Here is a 22,701-nt window from a genome sequence, read left to right as displayed (position 1 = left end):
CCACGACGTTGCATGGAATTAAATGAATTTAGAAGGTACAAGTTGAAGGTTTTTGCATTTGTTTATTAGGATCGTCCAGATTTTGGGAAACAAAAATAATTAGTCACAGATCCAACGCACAAGCACAGACGTACATGCAATTGCCAGTCGTTTGTACGAAGGTACAGATTTAGCCGCAAGTCTTTCTTAAAAACTTCAGTCATGAGGAAAGTCCATCATCATCGCATGCACCGAAAAGCATAACACGGTGCGGACACTGAACTTCATGTGGTTCTGTCTCAGATCCTGTTTGGTAGAAATGCCTGTTGAAATGAAATGATGAAGGTCTTGCTCACAGGTCTGTATTGTGCCTCTCAGTCCGTCCTTTTCTTTTTTTTTTAAACAGCATATCAAGTCTAAGGACTCTGGTGTGAATTAGTCGTGTTGTGCTTCGCTCCAGTTGCAGTAGGGAATCCGTGAACCATCAGTAGCTTTACGGAACAGAGGAACGCTATAATTATAAGGCGAAAAAGCGGCTTAGATTAAACGAGATTAAAAGATTAAATGAAGGAAAAAAAAAAAATCTCTCTCAAATAAGCTACCAGGCATCACTGATGTTCTCTGGCAAAAAAATAAATATATATATCTACTCTGGCAGTAAATGTAAACGAACAACTAAATATTACAGTAAAAATAATTTGTTATACATCTAAAGACCTAAATTATTGCTAGGACGTATTGTGAAATAATGCAGAAAATAACCGCATTTTTAACGTAAATTTATTACAATCTTCGGTCATAAATCTTTTAAAAGAATAACACGAAAACCTGTAATCACAGTAAAACTGTCAAATGCTTCAGGTTCAATAAAGAAGGTATCAGTTGAGGTACAAAAGGGTGTTATTTACTGTTATTATGTTTAATTTGAGAAATCACATTCCGTTTTTATTATAATTTCGGCTAACGTTGATTTGCCGAATCATCTATGAAGATATATTGATAAAATTGTGTTGTGCTTTTTTTAGAGAACCCCTGACTTAAAGAAACACTGTCACTCAAAACCTAGTCTTCGGTATGAGACGTTTGGTCATTTGTGCAGATGATTAATATCTCGATGTCAAGTTGTGTATTCTGGAGAATAAACAAGATTAAATTAAATAAAATTTAGAGACTTGTAAAAGTCAGTAGCTTTAAGGCAAAAAAACAGTGTGTCATATTAAGACTACATAAAAAAAAACAACAAAAAAAAAGACAACCTGTACATTTAGGTCCTTATATAAAAGACAAACGTCATCAGTTATTTCAATTAAATACTATTGACGATGTTTATGTGAAAAAACAAAGGACGAACAAATGCTAAAGACCAACGACTTTAAATAAATGAAGGGTTTTATATTTACTACCAGATAATGTGGAGAACCAACATGGCTACCAGTGACACTTCACATCAAACAGCACTGACTCTGGTAAAAAATCTCATCACTACGTCGTTTGGGATTAGGTTATTCGAGAGGATTTGAATAATCTAGGACTGGCAACAAGGCATCATTACAACATCCCACATCATTGGCTAAACAACAGCATGTCAGTTGATTCATAGAAAAATAAATACAGCTTGATCAACGATCTATACACCTGCAGCAAATACACGTATTTACACGACGAATCCGAGACCGTCGTACGTCGCACGACTCCCAGGATACGACGAGACGTGTGTCCATAATCGGTTTTATACAACGGAGGAAGGATCCTGTCAGAAAATGTCTTCACAAGTCTACTCTTTATTAACTGAATAAGTTACTGTGTTTTCCTTGAGAAACTTCAACACAAAACAACCCTGTATCGACTTCTTCGGATATTCACCGTTAACTTTTTCCCCTCAGTGTCACTATTTTTTTTAAAAGGCGCACGTGTTCACAGAAGCCGAGTTAGCATTCGAAGCTAACTGTATTTCGATCGTGATTTTAGCCACATGGAGCATTTTTTGAGTAATTGACCAAGATGTCTGAGGTAAATTATGACATTCTCTACAGCTTTGTCTGGTTTGTGTGTTCTCACTTTGTTTACATCCTTTACAACAAAAGAGTTCCAGGTTACTTGCTAGCTAGCTATTTAAATTCTTCACCTCGGTCATTAACTAGCCTCTGTATTACTTAGTTGTTTAGCAGCAGTGCTAAACAGCAAACCATAAAAATGGCAGCTGACTAAATTTAATAAATGAAATAAATTTATTTGCACATAATGTTTTACGATGTATGAATAAATACCAGTATTGGCACCCTTGGATTTGGTTGTGATCACAATAAGCAATAAGCTTACTTTCTGTTTGTTCAGTAGTGGACAAGCACCAGGGATCGAATTTTAAAGTAAATTGGGGATTATTTGGTGATTATATTAAAAACTATTCAATTATTCAACTACTCGTTCCTGTCGTACACAATCGTGTATATTTAAAGTTAATGTATTCCTGAGTCACAGTGACAGTTTTGCCTTCCTTCTCTCCTTAAGATATGTACAAAATAAAGGATTTCTGAAAGACAGCTGCCCTTATTTTGTTTTCTGAATGGAACAGACTTTATCTCGGGAACTCTGGAGACATTTTGAAGTGTCCATAGTAACAACAAAAAAAAAACATCATGCATATCTTCTAACTGATTATGAACACACGCCGGCTTGTACGTACGTCTGAACAAATCTCTTTAAGAAGTCGTCCTTCAATTATTTTAGTCACCCAATACACAGCCAACAGCTCACGTTGTAGTAATATCCAGGACAAACACAGAGACTTGAAGACTCCACTTTAGGAATTACGTCGTCTAGGTCAATTTATTTTTCTTTAAAAGCATGTTTTAGACCTCATGAATGGTTCTCTCGGACGGTCGGTACTCGGATCCTGCGGACGAGGACTCGATGAACGAGTGCGTCTTGCGCTTCATTCGGCCGCGTTTGGTAGCCAGGGAAAGGCTGTGCTTGCTGGATGAGATGATGTCAGAGATGAACTTCTTGCAGTCCACACACACCTCCATGGTGCTCCAGTCTTCAGTCAAGTCTTTGGGTAGCTCGATGTCCTCACGTGAAGATGAAGCTGACGACTGACGTGATGACTTGGACAGTCTGAGCGGTATGGAGGGAGAGGTAAAAGAAAAATAATGAAAGAAATCAAGTAATTAGATTTGGTTGAACACTGAACCTGAGGGTAAGAACGTAAGTCACAACAAGCTGGAAAAACAGTACTTACTAGATCAAGTTGTTCTTGTACTCAAAAAATTAGTTTTTCACACAGCAATGGAAAACACACCAAAATTAATAGCTATGCTCTAACATCTGGTTCTGGAAAGTAAACCTCTGAGAACCAGGACCCTTCACTTGTGCCCCTTTTCCACCGAGGCAGTTTGAGTGCTGGTTCTGAGCCTAATTTAGAACCAGTTCTTTCTTTTTTGACAGCCAAAGCACCGGCTCTGAACCAGGAAAAGTGGTTCTTAAGTAGCACCAAAACGTTGCTGGTCTAGACTTAAGAACCGCTTGTGTCAGGGGCTGTGGGCGGGGCTGGGGGCGGGGCTACTGTTAGCGCATTTGATGATGTACCTTAAGTATACTAATGTTTAATACACTTTTACTTTACCACAATATGATACATTATCGGCACACATGATAGTAAGTAGCTACATGCTAAGGCTAACCTTTTTATGTGTTAATAATAAAATAACGTTATGTATTTTCTCGATAACAACCTCCGTTTATACAGATTACATGGAGCTGCACGTACACGTTAGATTCGCCGCGTTTGGGTGTTAATGTAGGTTCACAAAGCCATGAGCATCAATAGTAAAGCAACATCCGCCGTTGTTGATGTTGTGTTTGTGTTTGCCGCTGCTGCGCTAAAGTTGCTGTGTAACGTGACACGTATACGGTGACGTCAGACTCGGCTCTGTGACGGCTCTCTAGCCGGTGGAAAGGCAAACCGGTTCTTAGAAGGTTCGCCAGTGGAACCAACTTTGAACCAGCACCAGCGCTAGCTCTGAACCAGCACCCGGTTCTTTTGGTGGAAAAGGGGTAATAGTGATCGAACAACACAACCTGATTCTGTTGAGGACCACTTATACTACCTGCTCATGGTACGCTGAAGTGTAGGCCGGCGTTGGCTTGTGCTCGTCTTCTCTGTTTTGTCTCGGGACAGTGTGGAAGTAGACGGGCCAAGAGAGTAGATGGGTAGGCTGCTGTACGGCTTAGAAGGCAAACGAATCTGTGACATTGGGGGGAAAAAAAGTCTGAGGAAATATGGTCTAGTCCCAGTTTTGGGAACTTGTGTGTTGATTTTGTAAGTCCTCTAATGTCTTGAGAATTAAAGACCAGGCACAAGAGCTTATATAGTTTATAGCGAGGACCTTAAAACGACAGCTAAACATTTCCGAATCTGCTTATTCTGTGTAACATGAAACATTTCTCTCTCATTTAATTCTTCATATTGAATAGAAATTCTTTTAACTGCTACTGTATAACTATTAGCCATCCTCCGAACCCTTAAGGTAATCTTTTTCTAACAAGAGTTTGTTATGGAAGGTTTTACTGGAGAAGGAGTAATATATAGGCTAAACTCTACTTTTAGGAATATCAGCTGTGAACTGAACAGAATTTGAGACTTACCTTCTTACAGCATTGTGAACACACAGGTCTGCAGGAAGGAAAGGAAAAATCTCTGATGTAAAAACTGTACACAACTCGTCTAGGTCTCAGACTTCTTAACCGATCGCTGATATTTTACCTTTTGCAGAACTGGCAGGTGTAAGACCAGGTAAAGAAGGAGAACCGTTTAGTTCGACAGCAGAAGCAGAGCTGCAAAAAATAAAAAATAAATAAATAATATTTTAACAGGATTTTCCCCTCAAACAATTGAAATAATTCTCAAAATTATTTTCTTTCAAAAGTATCTGTGCCAAAATGAAAGAATATGTGCTAAAAGGGTGAAAGCTAACACTTTCTCTAAGAAATTCATAAAAAAATAAAAGCCCTATCTGCCCTCTTCTACATACCTGAGCACTCTGATGCCCAGGATTGGCTAGAGTCGCTGTGACAGACAGTGGAAAGAGATTATTCCCCTCCCACCTAGGGGCCTTTTTACACCTGGTCACTTCAATCATTCATTCATTCATTTTCTACCGCTTATCCGAACTACCTCGGGTCACGGGGAGCCTGTGCCTATCTCAGGTGTCATTGGGCATCAAGGCAGGATACACCCTAGACGGCGTGCCAACCCATCACAGGGCACACACACACTCTCATTCACTCACGCAATCACACACTAGGGACAATTTTCCAGAGATGCCAATCAACCTACCGTGCATGTCGAGATGTCGTGCATTCCTCCCCTGGCCTTTGGACCAGGGGAGGAAACCGGAGTACCCGGAGGAAACCCCCGAGGCACGGGGAGAACATGCAAACTCCACACACACAAGGCGGAGGCGGGAATCGAACCCCGACCCTGGAGGTGTGAGGCGAACGTGCTAACCACTAAGCCACCGTGCCCCCACCTATATTTGACCGTGGTAATTGAAACGGAACACGCTTTGGTGTATGCGGTTTTCAGAACGCAATCAAAAAGAAGAAAACTTGTTACGACGGTTATGCTACAAAAAAACAGCATTTACTGTTTTCCTGCATTTTCGCTGGTGGCAGCAGTGCGTTTTAAGCCCCAACGAGACGCCTGGGTGAAAGATCACTTGCGAGTGACGTACTTCCGTTTGGGAGGAGTATAGCGCTGACGTATGTGGCTTGAACAACCACATTCATTTACACCTGTCCAGTTTCATCTGAAATGCGTCCCAGACCTCCTCCTGAAGTGGTTTGAACGATCGGATTTATATCCGTCTCAAAAACGTTTCGGAGGGCATTTAGACCTGGTCTTTTTACCATCGGATAGCTATCTGATCACAGAAAACGCATGAAGTGCCAGGTGTAAAAAGCCCCTAAGACAGCGTGGCTAATTTGAGTGCCTTTTAATACCATTTGTCTGTGTTTTTCTTAATCACGGTTACATATTCTCTCAGTGATTCGTCTGTAACGTTCCTTATATCCGTAGGGTGTTACGTAAGCGGTTCTCCGTTCCTACCTTTCCTTTCTTTAGAGCGTTGTAGATGTCTTTGTACTGTTGAAACTTCTCCAGCTCGGCTTTGACCAGGACCTGTCGGATGTGCATCACCTCCTCCACCGTGAGGGACAAACACTCCACTGGGAAGCAGAACTCCTCCTGAACACCCACACAGTGAGCGGTTTAACACACACGAGACGCATTACAGAGGAATCGAAGTTCAAGGTCACAATAACTTCGAAAGAAAGTAAGAAAATCCATAACAGAAACCTGCGGTATAGATATACTGTACAACCTACATGTTTGTGTTTACTCAAAGTTTTGGAAATACATTTTTTTTTATTGAATAAAATTTGCATGCGCAAGTTCTTTATCGACCCACTAAGGATCTGGAGCTCTGTCTGCACGGAGGGACGAACTGCCGGACGTTGGTGGGGGTCTCCTTCTCTATGGAGTGCCTCCTCTGTGTTGGCTGCTTCCTCTCTGGCTGCGGTGTGGAGGAGATGGGCAGGAACATGGGCGGGGCTAAAGACAGCAGATATTCGACATTAATAATTAAATACTTTCTAGGTAGCCCCTTTATATATCAGTGTCTGTCAATGCAAGTGAGGAACTCACTCTTCTTTCCCACCGCAGACTCCGGTGACGTGTCCTCGACTATCGGTGTGGAGATACTGGAGCTGCTGGCTGACTTTTGACCCATTGATTCATCCTGCAGAATGGAACAGACGCCGATTAATAAATTATTATTCATTCTGTATATTTTTAAACGAGGTTTTGCACACACTTACGTCAGAGTCCGAGCTGCCCAGTTCGGCGAGAGTGGGAGCATGGAGTCTTTTCCTCTGGAAGCCGCTGGCGCCGTTTGTTCGGAGCGACGAGCCGTTAGCTAACGAGAGCGAACTGGATGCCTTTCTCGCTGCATCGAGGGCAGAGACATCTGTACAAAGTGACACAATTGCTGTCACACGATAAAACATTGGGACGTACAATTGCATGAGTTTGTGTTAGATTAGGTGAGAGTGAAGCCGAGTCCACAAGCTGGTGTTACACACACACACACACACATATATACGCACAACGTGTAAGTCACACAATATGCTCAGATCACCATGTTTTGTGGATTTTTAGACTTGTCCCTCTGACAGAACTTGTCAGCTGAGCACACCATCATTTTTCATGTATAAAAAAGATCAATTGTTAGAAAAAGTTCCCAGATTAGATCCGAGTCATGGTTCGTTCTATTAAATCAGGGCTTTCGGGTGAACCGCTATCGACACAAAAGCATGAAATGATATGACACGTGTTGCACGTTTGACTGAAGCGTCACGGACAAACCAAATAAAAGGAGTCGAATCACACCGAGAACAGGACACAGGCAGAATGCGTGGCTTTACCTGAGGAGTCAAAACTCTGAGACGTGCTAAGCGGCCGAATTACTGCAAGGACAAAACAGTCAACGGGTTAAAACAGGCAGATTTTCCTGGTACATTAGAAACAGTGGAGAAATCTCTTTCTGATTTTTGTTCATTTAAATTTTTATCTAAACTTTTTACTGAGTAATGGCTAGAAACCAGAGGTGGGAGTAAGTCACACATGTACAAGTCACAAGTAAGTCTCAAGTCATGAATGTCAAGTCAAAGTCAAAGTCGAGTCTTTTTTAATATTTGTCAAGCAAGTCTCAAGTCTCAAATTTGCGACTTAAGTCTGACTCGAGTCAAGTCGAGTCCCCGATCGCTGAGTCTTTTAACTCAGGTCCGAGTCAAGTCTCAAGTCATGAATGTCAAGTCAAAGTCAAGTCGAGTCTTTTTTTAATATTTGTCAAGCAAGTCTCAAATTTTCCGAATGAAGTCTGACTCGAGTCAAGTCATATGACTCGAGTCCCCCATCTCTGCTAGATACATTCGGCCTCGTGTATTAAACGATTCGTAAACACATCGAATTTGTAAATACATCAATTAAATCAAACAAAATGTACATACAAGATAACACAAATATATACTAGCTATACATTCCTAGTTACTTAGAAGCTGGTGAGTAAAAGAGCTGCAATGGTTCCATTGTAGATGTTTATTTTGGGCGTTAAAGGAAACTTCATGGCTTATTCAGGGCTGACATCAGTATTTGGAAAAGATTCATATCCTAGTTCTGAGATGTGTGTGTGTGTGTGTGTACATTTAGTCATAAAACACTCACTAACGTAAACTACAACTAAACCAACTTCACATCAGATCATTTGCATGGATTATTGCACTTTTACAACCATCAAACACATTTAATGAAAACTCGTTTTATATTATCGGCATTAAAATTAATAAAAATTTTTAAAAAAGTAAGCCGACACGAACCAATACATTATGACGAATAAAAAAATATCCATTTATTACAAAAGAAACTGCCGACTACAGAGGACGGGACGATCCGTCTGCAAATGCCTCGGCTAATGGAAGATTTAGCGCTTGCTTTGATTTTTGATTATATTTTAGTATAATTTCTTAGTACATATTTTCTTTGGCGTAAAAAAAAAAAAAGCGAGTCAAAATAACTTTCAATTCTGCATTTCAGACTTGACCCTGATGGTTCATTTCGTGCTTTCAGCTGTCTTTCAGCACACGACCGATTATGGAGGTTTGTGGGCGTCACTAAATGCAAATGAGTCACACTCTGTGGGGCACCTCTATATACTGCAAGTTAGGGCTGGGCGATAAAACGATAACGATATGTATCGCGATAGACACGTGATCGATATCAATAACAAATGTGTTCGATAAAACGTTCGATATTCTTTATTCAACGTCGTAAGAAAGCAGAGGTTTTGAAGCAAGTTTGGTTGCATTAACAAAGTTACTCTGGTAACCTAGACACGCTAACAGCCAATCATGTAACAGTATCATGTTTGGTTGCGCCATATCGCTGTCTCGTGCTGGTCTGCTGGATTCCTCTTCAGTACCCGGCGACTGATAAGCAGAAAATGAGCCGCAGCGAGCGAGGAAATTGTAAATTAAAGAGGAAAAGTCAGCTACGTTTTTATATCTCAGACTACGTCAGTTTTATTTATGTTTACAAAACACTGCACATATTTTAAAACACTTTATTCACAAGAAGGTGAACAGCTAGTGAACTTCCTAGCACTAAACTTGCACGTACATTCTCAGGTTTCTATACTTATATTTAACACTTTGCACTATTTTACTACACTTTATTAAGCATTTCTTACATTTTCTTTCATGCACCTTAAATGTTAAGAGATAATTTTTAAGTGTTCATTGTGACTTTAGACTGATGTTTACATTATAATTATTTGAGGTTTCCTGCTTGTTGACATTTCTGTCTTAATAACTGAGGGGATTTTGATCAGAGGAAGGTTACGTTTAAAATAAAAATGTTTAAACGTAATATATATTTTTCTCCTGGTCCTTATTTTAAATGGGTCATAAAAAATATCAATAATTATCGATATCGACCGATATGAAACACTGATATCGTGATACAGTTTTCAGCCATATCGCCCAGCCCTCCTGCAAGTACTAAATATATATATATATATATATATATATATTAAACACTGAGGTCTGCTGAAAGTGACTGGGGCAGCAATGAATAGTGAGCTACATGAGTCTAATGAGCATCTTTAAATCAACAATTGTTGTCCCAATTGTCAATTTGAATAGACTTTAGAAAGATATACAGCATTTTATCATCATAAGATGATTACACACACACACACACACACGTTTATCAAAGCCCTGTGTCAAATCACACACTACAGTAGTTTTTAGGTTTTTTCCTAGACAGAAGTGTCCAGATGTAGTGTGAGGAATTGAGGAGACTGAGCTGTGAAATGTTGGTACTTGAGGAAAAAAAATCTTTCATTCGTTTCTACTCTCTGTATCGTTTTTTTTGGTTGATTTGAGTAAATTACTGTAATATTAGTAGTACTGTCTGTACAAAAATGTGAATGTGGACCAAGTGCGATACATAAGTACAGGATATGGGACACCGCCTATGTTTGTGTGCACGTGTGTGTTTGCGCTTGTGTTTGCAGTCTCACCCATTCTGCTCCTGCGAATCTGGTCAGGTGACACTGGGCGGAGTTTCCTCTCGGATTTGATCTCCTCCAGGATCCTTTCATGGAGGCTCGGAGGACGTTCCACCTGAGGCTTTAGCTTACGTGCTGCCACCTGTATGTGTGCACAAACACAAACACACACACAGACACACGCACACACAGACACATACATGCACACACACGCACACACAAGCACAGACACACACATACGCACAGACACGCACATACGCATGCACACACACACACACACATACATGCACACACACGCACATACATGCACACACACGCACATACATGCACACACACGCACATACATGCACACACACGCACATACATGCACACACACGCACATACATGCACACACACGCACATACATGCACACACACGCACAGACACGCACATACGCACAGACACGCACATACGCACAGACACGCACATACGCACAGACATGCACACACACACAGACACGCACACAGACGCGCACACAGACGCGCACACAGACGCGCACACAGACGCGCACACAGATGCACATACATGCACACACACGCACATACACACGCACATACACACAAGCATACACACACACACACACACAGTTCAGCCGAACATAAATGCACACATAAGATAAAGTACCAAATAAACCTAATACACCAGCATTAACTCAAATAACAAGAAAGTCAGATTGCTCAACACTGTATTATAGTTGGAGTCTTCAACAGCGGGTTTTGTGTGTTTTTAGTATATTGATGAATGTGTGACTGAACTCACAGGATTGAGTGGAGGTCTGGATCGGATGAACTCCAGGATGACCTCGTGTGCGCTCTTCTTTAACCGAGGAGGAATGCCTCCCTCCACCTGCATGACAAAGACACAAAGACACACACACACACACACACACACACACACACACAGGTGCCTTATTAGCCTGTTTTACATTTGGTCCGATTACCATGTGAAACAGCCACAAAGCGCAAAACCTTTTTTTTTTATATAATTATACTTCGTATATAAGATTGTGTTACCGACTTAACCGCAATTTTATTAAACAACGTGCAGCACGGTCGGGCTCAAATAACAATACACAGGAATTTCAGTTTCTGTCTTTGAGGCGTATCAGATTCTTTACCTGTGTGTATTCAGACACCAAGTACTAAGAAAGTTCTAGAAAATCCAGCTAAGCTAATAATGTACTGCTACATCGATGAACACTGCATCACCACTGAACCATCATGAAATTTGTTTCTTGATTTATCTTCAGTTGTCAATTATTATTTATTATTTATCTACTTATATTAGAGTAGGAAGCTGATTCCATGATTGATGTGACTTTGGGGGGTAAAAAAAAAAAAAAAAAAAAATAAAAAAAAAAAAGACTCTTGTTTTCTTCACCATGACTTTGCGCAGTGTGTAGCGTTTGGCGCGGATGTCGTCCATGAGCATTTCGTAGGGTGTGAGCTGAAACTCAATGGGCAGAGGGTTATACTGCCGTTCCTGCACCTTCTTCAGCTTCACACCGGTCCTCAAGTCCCTCATCACCTGCACCCAGAACTGTGCCTGCACAACGAGACAAATTTGCCCTGATTACCTTTGAGCTTATTGAGATCTACGTCCTGCTACGTCACTGTTCACCTGTAACATCGGTGTCAGGACGGGTATTTAAACGACGGCCTTGATGATGATTCACTCACCCAGTCTGCGTTCTGCAGCTCGTTCAGGTCTCTGGCTGAATCGACGGTCGTGCCGCCTTCCATCTTCTGCAGGTTCTGATCGATCACATGCGAAAGAACATACAAACGAAGGAAGTGCAGCTTATATGTAATCGTTAATCCAAACAAACCAAATACATTTAACAGAAATGTTTTTGATGCTTCTAACAATACTTTTCAGATCTCTTCTCATCCGTGACCTGGATTTAGACACAAAATGCTGTATTTGTGTATTTTCCGATGGCCTCTGTTCGCTTTCATAATAAAAAGGTAGTATTTAGAGCAGCTTTTTTTTTCTTTTAAACACTGGGCTTTTTCTTCAGACACACACAACAAAAAGCCTGTAACAATAAACCCCTATGGGAACAGACAGACCCGCCTTTAAGAGACAAAACATGCAGGAGTAGAGGAACGTCTCATCTTACACATACACACAATTCCAAACTGGTAACCCAGGACGGCATCGACGGCGTAAGCGGGTCGGCGTGGAAGAGATCCTCAGCACCGTTTGTATAAGAAACCTCTTGGCTAAACGTGCTTAGTCTTAAATCTTAGCTAAATGCTTATGCATATTTTATTTAGCTTGAATTACACACAGTTTTAATAACAGTTAACTGAAACCTAATGCATATTAATGAGCTTAAATGGCAGATCTTAAATAGCTTAAAGTGCTGCTTGTTTTAAAGCTAGAACAGATGACATAATGATTCATTACGGTCAGTGTATCCTAATTTAGATGATTCACTTTCTCGTGTGAGAAAGACGTGCGTTTTCTCAGTCGCGCTCCTGATCTCTTACACGCACACACTTCTATTTGTGCGAGAGTTCTTCATCATGCGACCGTTCACATCGACTCTTCATCTCGCTTTAAGATGTTAAGTGTGACGCACCGACCAGAAACGGTTAAGACGGCTTCGCGGGTCCGGACGTTTTCCTCACCTCTTTTGCGCTCCTGATTTTTTTCAGAAATGTCCGTAGTTCCATGGTTTCAGCATAAAGCGCGCGACACACGGCCCGGTAGTGATCGGGGGCGTCGGCCGGGCTCGGGAGGTGCATCGTGCACAGCTACGGGACCACAAGTAGCAAAAAAAAAAAAAAGACAGAAATATCAGAAATATCAACTAAAAAAAAAAAATTCAGAGCATCAGTGCAAATAATCTTGTACCTTAGGGAAGATGAAATCCCAATTTAGGTTAACGAACTGAACCCAATGAACCGAAGATACTTATTATTTTCAGCTTGGTAAAGTTACAGGAAACCTACTGAATTTTGTATTTCCTAAATATGTAGATAAATAAATGAACCACTACACTACCACCGTGATTAATCTGTCTGATACTGTAAGAGCAGTGGTGTGGATCAGACTGTTGTCGATCAGAGGATCAAAGTTCAAGCCCCAGGACTGTCAAACTGCTACTGAGCAACTGCTTGAGCAAGGCCCTTAACCCTCACTGCTCCGGTGGTGCCGTATCACGACCGACCCTGTGCTCTGACCCCAAACCTCCGATGTTGGGATACGTGAAGAAAGATTATATTATATATAACTAACTGCAATTCTATTTCCTCCGTTACATTTCACCATTAAGCCTGAGCTTAACTAGCGGAATATACTATATAATATAAATATTAATCAGTGATTCGTTTTGAACAATACAAGACTGGTTTGCTCCATTATTTATCCAGGACTCTGGTAGAAAACAGACAGATCAGGTACGCAGAAGTTCATGACCCGAGTTGGCGTTCGTTGGCAGGTTTGGTATGAAACGGACAGACGGTGTTTATGAGTCATTCTCTGCTTGATCCTGACTGCAGAAGAGCCAGTTTGTGTTTTTCTCACTCAATCAGCAAAACAGCACTGCACCAAGCAACCCTGCAGTTTACTTACTGCTTACACACATTGGCTCATGCTGGCTCTTTAAGGGACCTGATAAATCCCTACAGTACTGGACAGTACACTCCATAGACTCAGCAGATTGTGTAAATAAAGCCCGGAACCTAGAAAATGATCGATAAGACTAAATATACACCCTGGCTTTATTAAGGTGTCTGTTTAATACATTCCCAGATAATTTAATAAGACAAAACAAAAACACAGAACAAAAAATGTTACTCAGACAGGCCGGTAGACGCGTCTGGCCGTTTTACAGGTGGTAATTAAATAGATATTGCACAAAACAAGATACTTAATTCTGATTGGCCAATCACAGCATTTGATTGCATGTGATTAATGACTAAATTTCTGCTACCCGTATCTCACTTTTCCCAATGAAACCATTAAATTGTTGCTTTGATGGTGTCCTGCAAAATGCTTCAAAAAACTGAGTCGGGCCGACTAACAAAACAAACGTGTAGCCAATGAGCAGAAAGGGGCGTGTCTTGTCAATATGCCGCAGAGAGAGTGTTCAGTGCACATGTCTGACAAAGCGATTGAAACATTGACATAGCAGATACCTGCTTTTACCTCTGCCTCGGGTTCTAGGTGTTGAACGTCGTCTTCCGCGTGAAACGGAGCTAAACCTTTCACGGTACAACACACAGTACTCTCTCACTCACTCATCTTCTACCGCTTATCCGAACTACCTCGGGTCGCGGGGAGCCTGTGCTTATTTCAGGCGTCATTGGGCAACAAGGCAGGATACACCCTGGACGGAGTGCCAACCCATCACAGGGCACACACACACACACTCTCATTCACTCATGCAATCACACACTAAGGACAATTTTCCAGAGATGCCAATCAACGTACCATCGTCTTTGGACCGGGGGAGGAAACCGGAGTACCCGGAGGAAACCCCCGAGGCACGGGGAGAACATGCAAACTCCACACACACAAGGCGGAGGCGGGAATCGAACCCACAACCCTGGAGGTGTGAGGCGAACGTGCTAACCACTAAGCCACCGTGCCCCCACACACAGTACTACAAAAACACATTTGTATTACCACAGTATTACTCATTGAGTTCATTTACTGATAATAATATCCCCTCGGCCAGCCGCCCCAGCAGGTTCCGTAATAATAGTTGCCTGGGTTACGTATGTATGTGTGGGGCGGAGCTATCAAAACAGGGGTGACACCCATTTGGGTTAGGGGCGTGTTTGTTTTGATGATTTCAAATGTCAACATTGGCTTTCAGAGATCGTGCACCGCACCTTTAAGTATTATTCTTAGTTAAAGCTTCTATCCTTTTGTAAAATCTTAGCATATTAGCTAGCTAGCTGAAAATGGCCACTTGTGACTGAGAGAAAGGCAATGCAAGCATGTTGAATCAGTGTTTGGTTAAATTGTATTAAAGCTTTCGGATTTTTCGTAAAATTGAGCCACACCAGTACCTTAAGAACATCTCGGTAACAGCGAACCCCGCTGCTCTGGTGGAGCTCTTCTTCCTCCTCATCCTCTGTAGCTTCGTAGCCTTCATCAGGGCAAGGGTCAGGGTTCAGCTCGGTCATGTTGGTCATGAGGTCGATTAGCTGCTCAAGCGGTGGGCTGAGTTCTCTCTCCTCGTTCTCCTTTAAACCATAGTCCAATGCTTTGTAGATCATAATGCCCAGAGACTCAATTACATTCTACACACAAACAAACACACACACACACATGTATGGAGACATAAGGTAAAGAAATAAAGCTTGGAAGGAAATGTATGTCACTAGCACAGCAAGTGGAGCTTTCTTCGCTAATATGTGAATAATAACAAGCAATTTTCAATGATAGGATCTTTATGTAATCCGTGTTTCACTTGTTAGCTTTAGAAGCTACATATAAAGCAGTTTATTATCAAAACTAAAGACTGTTTGGAACTGGTACAAATTATTTTAAGCCAAAATTCTCTCCATGGTAACCATGACTAAATCTAACGTGGAGAAATGTGTGTGTGTGTGTGTGTGTGTGTGTGTGAGTGTGAGAGAGCAAGAGTGTGTGTGTGTGTATGTGTGTGTGAGAGAGAGAGTGTGTGTGTGTGTGCGAGAGAGAGAGAGAGAGTGTGAGTGTGTGCGCGTGTGTGTGTGTGTGTGTGTGTGTGTGTGTGTGTGTGAGAGAGAGAGAGAGAGAGAGATGGGAGAACCAAATGAACAGTCTGAACAGCCTCAGTAATAAGAGACACTGTTTCCACATGATACCTTCCCGCCTTTGTAGCCGAGAAGGTCAAAGAAGACGGACAAGTGAAGAGACAGGAACCCTCGAAGGGAACCCTTAACAGGATCCTTGTCAGACAATCAACCACAGCCTGAAATGAGTTGACTGGATGAGACGTACTCTGGTTTGAAATCAGCTCCCCTGCTAAACATGCCTAATATTTTCACTGATGGACAATCGTGGATCTTTGAAAAAGAGAATGTTTTATGTGAATATTATAAGTGATCTGAGCTACTTATACTGATTGGGAATAATACTGTGTGTCTGAATAATAATACTAGTCAGTAACAGTGCATCAAGATTCATTTCCTTACTGATTTGGTTTAAAGAAATGTAGCTAACTGCATTTAAAGACTTGTAAAGGCTTAAAACGTCCACATCCACATCATGACTTAATGATTCCCATAGGTGATTCACTTCAAATGATTCCCATAAGTGATTCACTTCAAATGATTCCCATAGGTGATTCACTTCAAATGATTCCCATAGGTGATTCACTTCAAATGATTCCCATAGGTGATTCACTTCAATGACTCCCTTAAATGAAACCTTACATACAGTGATTTTTAAAATTATATTTTGTAATACATTCTATCTACAGTATCTATCTATCTATCTATCTATCTATCCATCCATCCATCCATCCATCCATCCATCCATCCGTGTATGCTTATCTATCTATCTCTCTATCTGTCTCTCTATCTATGTATGCTTATCTATCTATTCAGCTATCTGTGTATGCCTATCTATCTATCTATCTATCTATCTATCTATCTATCTATCTATCTATCTATCTATCTATCTATCTATCTATCCATCAATCTATCTATCTGTGCATGCGTATCTATCTATCTATCTATCTATCTATCTATCTATCTATCTATCTATCTATCTATCTATGTATATATGCTTATCTGTCTATCTGTCTGTCTATCTGTCTGTCTGTCTGTCTGTCTATCTGTCTGTCTATCTGTCTGTCTGTCTATCTATCCATCCAATACATCCATCCATCTCTGCTAGCCTTTCACTTAAATGAATGTGAATGTTTCTTAGAAGCTGCAAGCACTTGAGTCATGACGGGTTTTGTAACTAACTGTAGATGTGAATCAGCCATGTTTGCACTAGTGTGTGTGATGTTCATGACTCATCAGGACTCCATGTGGGAACCGCTGGAGGACTGAATACAGTGTGGGATGAATTTTTGTTTTGGAACCAAAGAAAGGAAATTTCTACCCTGCACTTCCCACAAAGACATGCGCATCCTGTGATCCTTATTACTGATCGTTACAAGAACTCGTTCAAACTCGTGGGTAATTAATACGACAGCATTTAATTATGCATTAGGGAATTATTTAATCGGTTACGTTGTTCGAGTCTTAACTCTCCAACATAAAATTCTTCCAGGCGAGGATAATGAAAACTAGGTCATTTTCTGCACAGCGAAGTGAACTGGACTGCAGTTTCACACCGAGTCTAAGGATAAATCAGAATAAGGATAAAACAACCAGGAGAAGAAATTCATCCTGTGCAAATCCGAATGTGTAAACTGTTTGCTTACTCTGTTATTTATATACTAACAGCTCGTAGACAGGGACTTGTACGGTGATCGATCCACATCGTCTCGGACCGCTAACGAACATATATTAAAACTCTGTTTCGATTAAGAGAAAATGTTACTTGGTTCCGTTCCCCATCGGTTTGTTTGTTAGGGTGTTCAGAAAAGGGGAATTTACACTTTCGGATTTCTCGGTAAAAGGACAATACGCCTTTTTCGTATACGGTTTATTGTTGCAGTAACGCAAGCCTTAACAGAACTAAATTATCTCATGAACATTCTACAGCATTAAATCTAACAACAAACATTTAAAATGCACGACGTCTTGCTTTTATCAATAAACGAAGATTCGTGGTTGTCGAATCGACGCGGTATAAGCGGAGTAACCCTACAGACGGCGCGGTTATATAAAAATAATTCCACTTTGGAGTGGTAAGGGTTGCATCACATGGTCTGGGGAATTATTTCTTTAATACAGATAATACAGATTATGTAGATAGTTCGAAATTGTAGGTTCAGAACTTTCCTGTTTTTAGCTTGTATGCTGATGTTACTAATAAGTAACTAACAGATAAGACCCTCACGCTATACATCTGAGAGCGGTGTAGCCGTGTAGTCTGTTAGGGAGGCGAATTAATCGATACGCATTAAGACCACATTTTCTCGCAATTAGTTACCTTTGCTCCTCTGTGACTATCGTCGCCGTAAGCCTCGCTGTGAGATAAAGGCCAAGGCCACTTGAAATGTAAATGATAAGATTTATGTTGGGTGATAACAGTAGATAACTCTGACTGGTCTGTAAATGTCATCAGCTGGAAATCTTTCATGTCCCAGCATGATCATTTCCTCTCTTTGAGGGCTTTGGTGAAATACTTTAGGAAATAGTCCTAATAGCTCTAGTAATAAATCCATCAAGAACAACAACAACTGTGGAAAAAAGTATCTCAGTCTCTCCCAGTCACAGCACAGATATGAATCTGACTTCTGTATCCATCTGCTTCTCTAACGTTATCTCAAATGGTCAAAAATACAGTCTACACACACAGCCTCCTAAATCAAACACAGAGAGGAACAGACAGCTTCACTCACCATATCCACAGCGGATGCCGAGTGCTCTTTCCCTGTGGGGAGAAATAAAAGAATTAAGGTCAGGGTTTGCATGAGGAGAAGAGCATGATAAAACAAACTGGGCATGTCAAAAATATCCAAATTGCCAAAAGTTACATACTGCTGCTTTAAATGATAAGGTACAAATTAGCAGTGGAGCTGAATCAGGGATCAGTCAGCTGAGCTTATCTGGGGTTGGAATCAGTCTCTCGACAAAACAAGCGAAAGCAAGATTTAATTAAACGCCGAATATAGGTGACAAGAAGTACAAAGCATAATTCAATTCAATTCAAATTTATTTGTATGGCGTTTTTTTTACAACTGACCTTGTCTCATTGCAGCTTTACAGAACATAAACATAGAACAAAAGGTTAATATAAAGTACAAAATTCAAGATTAATATTAGATATATGTAAATGTGTTTGTATTTATCCCCAATGAACAAGTCTGAGGTGACTGTGGTGTGAAGGAAGAAACCTTGAGAGGAACCAGACTCAAAGGGGGAACCTCGTCCTCGTTTGGGTGACACCGGAGGGTGTGATTATAAACATACAGTCCGACGAATCTATATCGATATGTTATAAGTTAAGGCAGTTCAGTCATTGTACAGCTTTACAGCCTACATTGAAGTTTCTGGTTCGCAAAAAGGACATGTGGAATCTCAGCAACCCAGCTTTTAGAATATTTTAGTATATTTTCTTTAAATACTCCTACAAATTGTGACTAGCTCATTAATCCTGAGCAATGAGGAAAGATATGTTTGAGTGTGTACAGATATCAGACACACCCAATACACATCCTATAATGAGTCACACTTGGGTAATCTTACTTCAGGCAGGTATGACATTAGCTAAAGGTATGTCAACAAAGTCATAACTCAATGTAAATACACACCTAACCCATTAGGTATAATGTTTATTGTGTGTGTGTGTGTGTGTGTGTGTGTATTTCAATGCCTACAAGTGTATGTAAAAAGAAGTAGAAATAATATTACATTGATATAGTACAAAAAAACGCTGTTGGTATTACCTACAGTTTAGAAGTCTGTGGGTGAATAGATTAGGGGTGAAAACTGGAATTACTTCATTTAAGTTGTTAAACATTTTCTGTATATGTTTTTCTAGTGTATCTAATATGTTTGTGAAAGTAAGATGTATTAATATATATATGATCATAAACCAAATCTGTGCTGAGATCCTATTTGTGTTACATAAGGATAAAATGAACATTTTTTTTTGAAACTTCAGCATATTGAGTATTGCAATGAACTAGAACTTTTTTATTTTTTATTTTTTTTAATTACCTGAATACAGGCTGAAAAAAAGAGGCTGGTGAGGGAACTATTTATATCTCCTATAAAAGAGCTATACATAAGATATTACAATAGCTTCTTAAAGACGTCAGACATTTAATCTGTCTATAAACAAGTTAAAAAATTGTGACATGTTATTCGGTCAACTTTATAATAATTGATAGATCGCTGTAGAATACAGAGAAGAACGCACTCCAGAAAGGGAAAATCACATGCTGAGGTAAAAAGGCTGAGGTAAACTATACAGGCTGAGGTAAACTAAACAGGCTAAGGTAAACTAAACAGGCTGAGGTAAACACGCGGATGTAAACACGCTGAAGTAAACAGGCTGAGGTAAACAAAACACGCTGAGGTAAACAGGCTGAGGTTAACAAAACAGGATGAGGTAAACACACTGAGGTAAACAGCCCCTGACTCCTACGTGGCACTGCAGTTGAGATATTTGGCCTGTATTGATAGAAATATATTCCACAATAAGACGTTCATTATATATTAATTAAATGGATGAATTTTGTTTCAGGGTGTCTATGTGTGTAGAATAAGCATTTCTATAGCTATTTAGGATAGACGTTAAAGGAATATTGCTGCATATATACTGTATATATATATATATATATATATACACACACACACACACACACACTAGTAAATATGAATCTGAATTGTCCAATCAAAATGAAGGTAATATGAGCTAGATTGGTGATGGTGATGATGATGATGATGATGATGATGATGATGGTATTATACCTTTTTCTATCCTAACAGCTCCGTCTTTATGGATCCTGACATCTCCTGGTCCTCTGACAACCCTGTGCTGATCCGAACGCGATAAATCTCTGCAGCACTGATAACACACAGCCCACGCCTGCTCCTCGTTAATCGGCTGGTCGTACAGCGTTAAAATCTCCTCCAGAGAGAGATCATCTCCATCTCCATCCTCCTTCTCCATGGTGTGAGCCACAGGACCCGCGGCGTCCATCAGCTGCTCCGAGTTAGCGTTCGCTCGAACCTCACACATCCTCCTCTCATTTTAACCGTCATTCACAGAGAGAGAGAGAGAGAGAGAGAGAGAGAGAGAGAGAGAGAGAGAGAAGAACACACAGAACACTGACGTTCCCTGAAAGCGTCGGTTGATAACTAATCTGGTCGATTTGCACTGCGCATGCGTGCAGTTCTTCACAGTTTACGACGCCGCCCGAGGTTTACTGCGCATGCGTATCGTTTTACACTTTATTGCTTTTAAGTTGCGCAATGTGGATTTATATTACACGTACTTGTTTTTGTTGTGGTCTGGTTTTCACTTTTCTTATAAAATTGTGGTCATTAAAACAAACAAACAAACAAACAAACAAACAAACAAACAAACAGTTGCTTTGGTTACCTGGATAATACAGTGTCTATAATCACACCCTCCGGTGTCTATAATCACACCCTCCAGTGTCTATAATCACACCCTCCGGTGTCTATAATCACACCCTCCGGTGTCTATAATCACACCCTCCGGTGTCTAATATCACACCCTCCAGTGTCTATAATCACACCCTCCAGTGTCTATAATCACACCCTCCGGTGTCTATAATCACACCCTCCAGTGTCTATAATCACACCCTCCGGTGTCTATAATCACACCCTCCGGTGTCTATAATCACACCCTCCGGTGTCTATAATCACACCCTCCGGTGTCTATAATCACACCCTCCGGTGTCTATAATCACACCCTCCAGTGTCTATAATCACACCCTCCGGTGTCTAATATCACACCCTCCAGTGTCTATAATCACACCCTCCGGTGTCTATAATCACACCCTCCAGTGTCTATAATCACACCCTCCGGTGTCTATAATCACACCCTCCGGTGTCTATAATCACACCCTCCGGTGTCTATAATCACACCCTCCAGTGTCTATAATCACACCCTCCGGTGTCTATAATCACACCCTCCGGTGTCTATAATCACACCCTCCGGTGTCTATAATCACACCCTCCGGTGTCTATAATCACACCCTCCGGTGTCTATAATCACACCCTCCGGTGTCTATAATCACACCCTCCGGTGTCTATAATCACACCCTCCGGTGTCTATAATCACACCCTCCGGTGTCTATAATCACACCCTCCAGTGTCTATAATCACACCCTCCGGTGTCTATAATCACACCCTCCGGTGTCTATAATCACACCCTCCGGTGTCTATAATCACACCCTCCGGTGTCTATAATCACACCCTCCGGTGTCTATAATCACACCCTCCGGTGTCTATAATCACACCCTCCGGTGTCTATAATCACACCCTCCAGTGTCTATAATCACACCCTCCGGTGTCTATAATCACACCCTCCGGTGTCTATAATCACACCCTCCGGTGTCTATAATCACACCCTCCGGTGTCTATAATCACACCCTCCGGTGTCTATAATCACACCCTCCGGTGTCTATAATCACACCCTCCGGTGTCTATAATCACACCCTCCAGTGTCTATAATCACACCCTCCGGTGTCTATAATCACACCCTCCGGTGTCTATAATCACACCCTCCGGTGTCTATAATCACACCCTCCGGTGTCTATAATCACACCCCCCGGTGTCTATAATCACACCCTCCGGTGTCTATAATCACACCCTCCGGTGTCTATAATCACACCCCCCGGTGTCTATAATCACACCCTCCGGTGTCTATAATCACACCCTCCGGTGTCTATAATCACACCCTCTAGTGTCTATAATCACACCCTCCAGTGTCTATAATCACACCCTCCGGT

General features: G+C 41.0%; 1 protein-coding gene across 2 annotated transcripts; it reads right to left on the bottom strand.

Annotated features, from left to right (window-relative positions):
• Positions 1 to 42: 42 nt before the first annotated feature.
• spire1b (spire-type actin nucleation factor 1b) lies at positions 43 to 21,068 on the bottom strand. Of its 2 annotated transcripts, XM_060861801.1 has the most exons (17): positions 20,690 to 21,068; positions 18,613 to 18,644; positions 15,170 to 15,403; positions 12,779 to 12,904; positions 11,822 to 11,896; positions 11,523 to 11,687; positions 10,902 to 10,988; positions 10,116 to 10,245; positions 7,441 to 7,503; positions 6,856 to 7,025; positions 6,683 to 6,776; positions 6,447 to 6,589; positions 6,086 to 6,223; positions 4,742 to 4,812; positions 4,624 to 4,651; positions 4,086 to 4,222; positions 43 to 3,093 (listed from the first exon to the last, which is right to left on the bottom strand). In XM_060861801.1, the coding sequence occupies exons 1-17, from the start codon at positions 20,958 to 20,960 to the stop codon at positions 2,829 to 2,831; spliced, it is 2,229 nt and encodes a 742-aa protein (XP_060717784.1). In that variant the 5' UTR covers positions 20,961 to 21,068; the 3' UTR covers positions 43 to 2,828. The 2 variants fall into 2 exon arrangements, with proteins under 2 accessions (XP_060717784.1, XP_060717783.1); XM_060861800.1 differs by lacking the exon at positions 7,441 to 7,503 and having other exon boundaries at positions 6,856 to 7,004; positions 20,690 to 21,066.
• Positions 21,069 to 22,701: the final 1,633 nt, after the last annotated feature.

Source organism: Tachysurus vachellii, chromosome 25, assembly GCF_030014155.1.
Source record: "Tachysurus vachellii isolate PV-2020 chromosome 25, HZAU_Pvac_v1, whole genome shotgun sequence".
NCBI lineage: Eukaryota > Metazoa > Chordata > Actinopteri > Siluriformes > Bagridae > Tachysurus > Tachysurus vachellii.
The sequence above is the reverse complement of the archived record's forward strand: the minus strand, read 5'-3'. Positions and strand labels throughout refer to the sequence as shown.

Bases quoted from the DNA above. Each gene is read 5' to 3' on its own strand.
- spire1b (XM_060861801.1), bottom strand. From the start codon at position 20,960: ATGTGTGAGGTTCGAGCGAACGCTAACTCGGAGCAGCTGATGGACGCC. The intron at 6,224-6,446 runs GTGGGTCGATAA...GTGGGTGTTCAG, and splicing joins GACAGAGCTCCAGATCCTTA to GAGGAGTTCTGCTTCCCAGT. The intron at 4,813-6,085 runs GTAGGAACGGAG...TATTTTTTGCAG, and splicing joins ACGCTCTAAAGAAAGGAAAG to CTCTGCTTCTGCTGTCGAAC.